The sequence below is a fragment of the Lipotes vexillifer genome, unplaced genomic scaffold (assembly GCF_000442215.2).
Source record: "Lipotes vexillifer unplaced genomic scaffold, Lipotes_vexillifer_v1.1 scaffold680, whole genome shotgun sequence".
Taxonomy (NCBI): domain Eukaryota; kingdom Metazoa; phylum Chordata; class Mammalia; order Artiodactyla; family Lipotidae; genus Lipotes; species Lipotes vexillifer.
Genome location: NW_006780838.1, coordinates 633,838 through 642,348, shown reverse-complemented (window position 1 = coordinate 642,348; position 8,511 = coordinate 633,838). Strand labels below are relative to the sequence as shown.

The window sequence follows — 8,511 nt, the reverse complement described above, 5'->3', positions numbered from 1 at the left end:
ACAAAAAAAAAAAAAAAAAAAAAAAAAGACCTGGACTCTGGAGCCAGTGCTGCTCCAGGGACCGTCCAGCTGAAATGGGCATCAGAGGTCATCCTGTGAGATCACCTTTCCCTGCACCCCGGCAGTACCCCAGAACTGCCACCCCAAAGTCGTCACCACACCACTATGGCAGCTCTGACCCAGCAACTAACAAACACATCTACTAGCAAAACATCCTGTTTGAGATTTGCTGACTACCTCCCAACTCCCACACCTGCAGGTGTTTCCCCAGGACAATAGGTCCAGCTCCTGCCCTGACCTCCATCCCACCCTACCTATCTGGGTTCAGTAGTGCATTTACTCAACAAATATTTACTGAGCGTGTACAATGTGCCAAGCACTATTCTAGAAGCTGTGGATACAGTGGTAAACAAAAATCCCTCCCCTCACAAAGCTCTTGTTCCAGTAGGTTGGTAAGAACTGGCCCCAAGGATCAGACCAGATTATAGCACACTAAGGCCATTGCTTTTCTTACTCTAGACCAGGGGTCCCAAACCCCTGGGATCTAATGCCTGATGACCTGAGGTGGAGCTGATGTAATAATGATAGAAATAAAGTGCACAATAAATGTAATGCGCTTGAATCATCCCGAAACCATCCTCCCCCCGGTCCTTGGAAAAACCGTCTTCCACAAAAACAGTCCCTGGTGCCAAAAATGTTGGGGATCGCTGCTCTAGGCAATAACACACTGTCCTTTGGCTGTAAGTTCTTCAACAGCAGAAACTACAATTGCATTGTCCTAATTCTCTAGAACCCAACATTGGTCGTGACGCTCAGAAGACCTAACAATGGCTAAGTGTAAGGATGGTTAGGTGAAAGATAAATGAGTGGAAAAAAGAATGGCTGGTTGGACAGATGAGTGGACGGATGAATAGATAGGTAGATGATGGATGGTTGGAAGGATGGATGGATGGATGGATGGATGACTGTCTGAGGAATGAATACTTGGGTGGGTGGATAGGTGGATAGATGGAGAGACCGAAGAGCAGACAGACCAACTCACCCTTAAACTGTAAAAGTTGGGAGGTTGCATCCCTCAACAGGAAGATGAGGGCTGTGACTGAGGAAGGAGGACTTCAGTGGCTGGGAAGGTGGATGGTGAGAGCTGAGCTGGAAAGGACCCAGCTGTATGTAAGAACCTAACTCCTGGGACAGGGAGCTGCTAGACCACGAGGGCCTGTCCCATGCCTGCCCTACTTGCCACTGCATGTGCCATATCTCATCCACCAGCATGAGCAGACAGCAAGGTCTTGGCCAGGTGACATCCTGGCTCCTGACTTGCAGCAGGCGCTGTTTGTTTATTCCTACTTTGACCCAGCCAGAAAGGCACCACCACCTAGGTGTTGTTAACTCAGATGCGCAGACAGACAGCTCTGTACAATTCCTCCTGCATTTCTGTTCCTTTGAAGGCAGAGAACAGTCCCCAGGCGGACTCAGGCCTGGGGAGGAGCTTATCTCTCCTACTTTGTCCAGAGAAAAGCCCAAGTGCTCTGAGCTTCAAGGCCAGTGCCTCTGCAGCCTTCATGGCCTGTGTCTGTGTCCCTGGGCAAGGGGACGCCCAGGGGGAGGTAAACATAGCAGCCACTCACAGGGAGGGGCATGATGCTTCAGAAAAAGCTCCAGGTCCAAAAATTTCTCCCCAATCTAGATTTCTCAGTGCCTTCAATTCCCCCATTAGTACATATTCCCTTAGTGGTCAGAACTGCCATCTGATATATATTTTCTTTTCTTTTTCTTTCTAAACCTGAGTCCTATACTCCGTTCTGAGGGAGTTGCCCAAACCTTTGGGGTCTGGGGATAAGTAGGCACATGAGGTCCCTCAAAGAGCCTTGGGAAGGAGAAGGGATCACCGATTCATGAGACAAAGGTCACACCTCACACCAGGCCCTTAGCTGGGCGGGGGCCGTTGGCAGAGCTGACCCTGGAGCTAAGTTCATGAACCAGGATGGGCTCAGAAGGGCAGCCCGACTGCAGGAAGAATCTGGGATTTTCCTGAAACTCTGTCCTCAGTCCTTCTCTGAGGTCCGAACCTCCCCTGGGAAAGTGAGAGGGGAGGGAAGGGGGAAAGGAGGCAGGAGGGCGGTGTTGGTGGCTTAGATCCAAGATATCTCTGCTCCTACCCAGACAAGCCCTCCCAGACCCAGGCTTCCCACATGGGCCCCCAACACCTGTCTGATCTCCACATCCACCCAGTTTTCTCTCCTGCGCTCCAGGATGGAGCTTCCACCTGAAATGAGCCTCTGGCACCTCTCAGCCAACATTTCACACCTGAACTTGGCTCCTTCCTCCTGACCTTGCTCCTGCTCCTCTGAAGTGCTCATGTCAGAGGTGGCCCCATCACCCCTCCAGGTCCCCCCACCGGAGGAGGGGATGTCTCTCGGTCCTCCTCCCTCCCCTCCCAGAGTTGATCCGGCAGACTCCACGATCCTAATAATTCTCTGATCTGTGCCTGCTTCTCCATCCCTCACCACCAGGCTCACCACCTATCACCTGGGCAATAGTCGCAACAGACTCCCCTCCAATCCATCACCCACACAGATCACCCAGAGTATCCTTTCTAAAATGCAAATCTTGCCATGCCCTCCCTCTCACACAAAATCCCTCCATGGCTCCCCACTACCCCCAATTGTCCAATGTCCTTAACTGACTGCCAAGACCCAGCCCCGGTGGGACTTATCCCCCCAAAGGCACCCTCACCCACCCGGCACTTTAGTCCCATGGGATTCCTCACTGGTTCCTGCCCCAAGCCTCTGCCCTCTCCTTCCTGTCCAACCTGCCACCATCCACTGTCACAGCAGCTCCTCAACCACATGCCCACAGGATCAGAACGACCTGCCCCTCCTCAGGCCCGGCCCCGCCTAGTTCACCCTCTCTCCAGGCCACTCCCCACATTCTCCCTGGGGGCCCCTCACCATCCAGACTGTGAACAGGGGCAGGTGTTTTTGCCCAGCCTGGGCCCAGCCCCCCGCCTCGTGCACAGAAGGCCTCAGCAATTACTACTCAAATCAAGAGAAGGGGAAGCACCAGGATCACCTCGGCCCAAGAAGGGGCCTGGGACAGGGGCCGAAAGAGGCAGGGCAAATGGGCCAACCTAGACCCGGGGGCCCACCCGGGTCCAAGGGAAGCGCCGCGGAGCTGAAGGAGGGGCATTCAGGCTTGAGGGGCACCGAATCGGCTCAGGCGGGGACTGCAGTGGAGACAGCTCAGGGGCCAGCTGTGACCCCGGAGAAAGACTTTCTCTGCTCCCGCCCCCTCCGTGTCCTCAACTGGGAAGTGGTCATAACTGTGCCAGCCCTGTGCAGTTCCCAGGGGCCCTGGGGCGTGACAGTGACGACGACAACAATGAAGACGAAGTTCAAGGTAACAGAACACTATCAGCGCCAACATGCGCCGTGCCGAGCACGTTGTCGGCACAATTGCAATTAACTGTTACTCTATGGGCTGGTGCCGAGGCTGGTGTCCCCCTTACACAGGCGGGGTTGGAGAGCCTGAATTACCTGGCTAAGCACCCAGTGGGTATGAAAGCCCCCAGTGGACTTGAAAAATGTGTGCTGTAGGGGGTCCCTGCTACCTGGAATTTCCACCCACCTTTCTGCTCCTTATCTCAAGGATGGCTCCAGCAACTCCCCACCTCCCCCAGGAGCCTTTCTGAATGTTTCTGCCTTGGTGCCCCTGGGCCCCCAGGGAGGCCTCCCTTGATTATTCCAGTCATACTAACCTCCCGAGCTCAGCCCCAGAGTATGCAGTGCTGTCCCCCATACACCCCCCATTATACCTGGCTGGGCACCAGGCCACCCCAGATGAGACTGAGATTCTCAGGTCCACCCCAGGCAAGGGGTCCCTGAAGGTGGGTGCCAGGCTCCTCCTGTGCCCCTCACAGCACAGCACCCAGGCCTGAACCTGCCGGTCCTACCTCTTCTTGGTGGGGGTGATCTCTGCCGGCCTCTTCTCCTGCAGGATGGCAGCGTTCCCACTGGGCATAGTGGCTATTCTGCCCATGAGAGGCACCATCTCCTTCGGGTGGGCATCCATGGCTGGAACACAACCACAGCACAGATGCTCAGGCTGAAGGGACAGAAAGGAGCTTCAGACCCCCATGTAGCACCATATGGCTCCTGCTCATACCCCCCGGGAGGGGGAGCTCACTCTGCCTTCCCAGGCCACCACCCCTTCTCAGGGACAGGGAGACTGTCCCCGCAGCTTCCCCTGCTCCCTGCTTCAGCACCCCTGCTCCTATGGGTCCTAGGAGAGCCCAGCAGACCTTCCAGGTAGAGGTCACCATGCCCTTGACCTCTCTCCAGACATCCTCTCCAGCCCCACCAATCTCCAGGTGGATTCCTGAGAATTAGCTCTGCTTTTTCAACGTCCTTCTCAGGTTTTGTGTTTAGAATTCTCCTCGACAGAGCAGGACTGTCACCTCCTTTCCTCTAGACACTATGCTCCTAGTAACACAGCCTCAGGCCGCTCCGGTTTTTTAATTTCTCACCCCCCTGGTGCTCTCTGCCACTAACACGCTGATCATCTTTCTCCCCCACCCAAAGCTGAGTGTAACCAGCCACGTGGCTATCTGTCCACCTGGAGGGAGCAGCTGAGCCCCAGCCCCCTCTGTCCAGACCTGCTTTACTGATGCTCGGTAAGGGCTGGACCCCATGCGGGGCTTGGAGGGAGGTACTGGGGAAAGGAACTGATATGTCTTCCAAGGAGACTGAGGGGAACTTCGAGCTTTCTGTTGGAGGCGGGGCTGTCCAGGCAGAGGCGACAGCCTGAGCAAAGACCAGGGCTCAAGAGAGTTTGGCGAGTAGCAAGGAGCCGGTGTGGCTGGACCCGTGGGCGGTAAGAGGCTTGGGAAGAGGTTGGGCCTGTAGTAGGAGCTGTGGCTGAACCTGGGGACAGCGGGGGCGTGAGAGGGACCCAGGTCCTACAGGAGACGGCACAAGGGGGATGGGGGAGACCAGAGGCCAGGACGAGGCTGCCGTGGGGGCCGGCGGGGAGGCGGGCTGGCCACAGAGGAAGAGGTGGGCAGGGGAAAGGGCTGTGGGGACAGGAGGTGACTCTGCAGTGAGCCGGGGCCATTCTCAGCTTGAGCCACCCTCAGAGAACTCCCTCAGAGTCACAGGGAGCCGGGGCAGGGGGGCGGGGCTGTGATTTCCGTAAGCAGAGCCCACCTCTTCTGGGTGGAGCTGGGGCCATTGGTGATCCTGACCCAAAGAGGAGAGCCCCCTGGAGGCAGTGTCTGGATCTGGCTGTCTGCAGACTGCAGTGAGGCTTGGAAATGGGAGAGCCTCCTCCCCCTGCCTGTGCCCCACCCCACTAAACGTGAGCAATCTTGGGAGAGGAAAGTCATCCAGGGGGTGCCCCAGCGTGTAGGCACCTAGAGTTAGGGAGCTCTGAGGAGGCCTTAAGCATCCTATTGGGAGAGGATCCTCAGCACGCAAGTCCCAGGCCGTATCCACAGTCACAGCCTGATAAGGATGGGCTGCCTTTACCACCTCCCTCAGCCCAAAATGACCTGTGGGGCTAAAGGCTGGGCTGGGCCAACACTGGAAGAGAGGGATGGAGGGCATGTCCCTTACCGCTCCCTGGGCCTCTGTTTTCCCTTCTGAAAAATGGGTTGAATGGTCCCCTACATCTCTCATCCATGACCGCTGGCTGCTGCATTTTCTCTGCCCTGCCTGGTGCGTACGGGACAGTCCTGGGCTGCTGGAGCAGGAGGGGGTCCGAGAACTCTGGTCGGGGACTGCAGCAGCTCTAATTAGCTCCCTGAGTTACCCCATAAACCTGCGTTCCCCCCTGCTGGACTCTCTTGCAGGCCTGGCCCTCACTATCTGGGATTGGGCGTCCTCACCTGGGAAGTGCCTCCCGAGACCTGGTACTGACTGGAGTGGCCTTTCCTGGGAGACTGACCAGGCCTGGGGGGCCACAGGGCCCACCCCCCGTCCAGGGCTTGCTGACTCAGCTCCTATGAGCCGCCTGGGCCCTGTCCCTCTCAAGCTCTGGGGCCATCTCATCCCATCCTGAGCTCCCATCACACTGCTGCCCTGGAGAGCCACGTCCCTGGGGCCTGCGGGGGTGACAGGAGCCTCACCTCTGCCCTGGGCAGCTATGACTGTCCTCCCACCCCAGTATCCCCAAACCTCAGGGAGGGGAAAATTTCCCACATCCATCATATCCTGTGCTCTCACACACTCCCTGTGACCAACAGCTCACGTTCAGCTTTGTTTTCCCTGCTAGAGACCCAAGCTCCCTCCCAGCCCTCCCCTGAGGCCAATTGGCAAAGGGACACCTGAGGTCCTCGCTCTGGGCACCCTGGGGCCTTGGAGGGCACTGGCCACCTGTTCGGCAAGACTCACCTGGTGATGTCCAGGTGGCAGTGGTTGTTCTCAGATCACCGCATGTCCGGGGCCCAAGGCCCCCCAGTAGGATTATAGCTGAGGTGGTGAGAGGCTCTCGTCAGAGACAGAGGGATGGCTGGAATGAGGCGTCAGAGGCAGAACTTGCTGGGTCACCTGCCCTTGACGCCAGGCAGGCCACGCCCGCCAGCCACAGCTGCAACGCCCGCCCACCGCCCACCTGCCCTGCCTGAGTCAGCCCCACACCCACAGCGCAGCCTCACCGTGGCCCAGGAGAAGGCAGGGGAGGCAGCAGGTGCTGAGGCTGAAGTTTTGGTCCCAACTCTTCCCTCTCCCATAGTTGATGCTTCCCATCATGGGCCTCATAATAATTACTTCCCAAGGATGCTGTGAGAAGCCAGAGATCCTGCTGGTAGGCGGGACAAATGAACTGTCGAGTGCTCAGCCCCGACCCCTGGGAGGCAAGGCCGCAGCCGAGGGCTGGCCTGGTTGACCTCACAATGGCCACCCCCAAGACTTGTTTTCCGTCCTTCAAAGTCTGCGGTCAAGTCTGCTCAGAGACAGAGGAAGTCCCCATTCAATGCTTCCCACCTGTGGCCAGTAAGGGGCAGAAAACCAGGCTCCGGGGCCAACAGGCTTCAGGTGTGGGTGAAATAGGGGGCTGCTTTTGCAGTTTAAGTCAAAGGAGCCCCAAAGTTCCTAAGCGCACATCGCAATCTCATCACTGCCTGAAACTCCATTAAAGCCAGATGTTGGACCAAACACAGTCCGCCCTCTATTACTCCATTAACTGCCCCTCCTGACTCAGCCCCTCGCCCCTCCCTGCTTGCTTCGGGCTGACTGCCTCTGAGCCCTAAGGGTGAGGCTGTTGCCCAATCTCAGCATCTGCATTTTGCCTTGTGTTAGCACATTTTCTCAATAGCCAGGCTGGCTAAAAAGGCCTCTGTCTCCCACCCAAAGGTACACAGTGTGCCCAGCAAGGAGAAAAGGGAGCCCCCTCTGCTGTGTGTGGAGCAGGGGCTGGTCTGCATTCAGTCCTATTTAATCCAACACATCATGAGAGCCTACAGTGGGAGGCCAGGCAGGGAAGCCAGGGGCCAGCGTGGGGTTCCGAACTGGGGAAAGTGGTCTCTACCCTCAAGGAGCTGTGAGCCACGCGGCAGCCAGGCTCGGGCAGGAACTGTAACCCCACGGGACAGGTTACAAGGACAGAGAGGACTCAAGCCGCCCGGGAGGAGGAAGTGCTTCTAATGGGAGGTGGGGGAGGGGTTCAGAGAAGAGCATTTGGGTTGGACTTGGGAGGAGGGAGGACAGTCTACACAGGGAGAGCCACGGAGCAGGCACTCAGAGACAAGAGACACAGGCACGTTCAAGCTGTGGTGACGATCTTGGGCAACATCTAAACTCAAGTCCGGCTGCAGCCAACTGAGTGGCCCCAGGCCACTGAGTCAGCCCTGACCCCTTAGGGGGACACACCAGGCAAGTGTTGAGAAGACCCACACACATACAGCACACACACCTCCCAAGCCCTGCAGACATCAGGCCCAGGCTGCGGGCGCACAGGTACCCCCTCCTCCAGGAAGGAGAAGGGAGAAGGGAGAGGAGGGGTCTCAGGGGAGGGGGTGCAGCCAGGGAGGGGCCGACCTCTTGACCTGCTCTAGAAAATGCCCCACTTGGTGCAGTGAGCAAGGAGTGGGGATCAGGAGCCAGGCAGAGCTCCATCAGCAGCCTCAGGCCTGAGCAGACCCACCCAATGGTCAGCAGCGGGTCCGTCTGCATCCCAGTGGCCACAGCTGTCCTGGTTTAGCAGAGCTGAGCAGCCCGCCCATCAGGGATTCTGGGTGGTGACTCATGCTGCCTCCAAGTGATGGAGAGTGGAGGACATGGGAACAGAGAGAGATCAAGAGACAGCAACGGGGGCTTCCCTGGTGGCGCAGTGGTTGAGAGTCCACCTGCCGATGCAGGGGACACGGGTTCGTGCCCCGGTCCGGGAAGATCCCACATGTCGCGGAGCGGCTGGGCCCGTGAGCCATGGCCGCTGAGCCTGCGCGTCCGGAGCCTGTGCTCCGCAATGGGAGAGGCCACAACAGTGAGAGGCCCGCGTACCGCAAATAAATAAATA

At 57.6% G+C, this 8,511-nt stretch overlaps 1 protein-coding gene across 1 annotated transcript in view; it reads right to left on the bottom strand.

The window, feature by feature from the left end:
• TRPV3 (transient receptor potential cation channel subfamily V member 3) overlaps nt 1-4,071 on the bottom strand; it is a 26,441-nt gene extending 22,370 nt beyond the window's left edge. Inside the window, 1 exon segment of the mRNA XM_007454186.1 lies at nt 3,953-4,071. Within this exon segment, the coding sequence (XP_007454248.1) occupies nt 3,953-4,071 (119 nt within the window).
• Nucleotides 4,072-8,511: the final 4,440 nt, after the last annotated feature.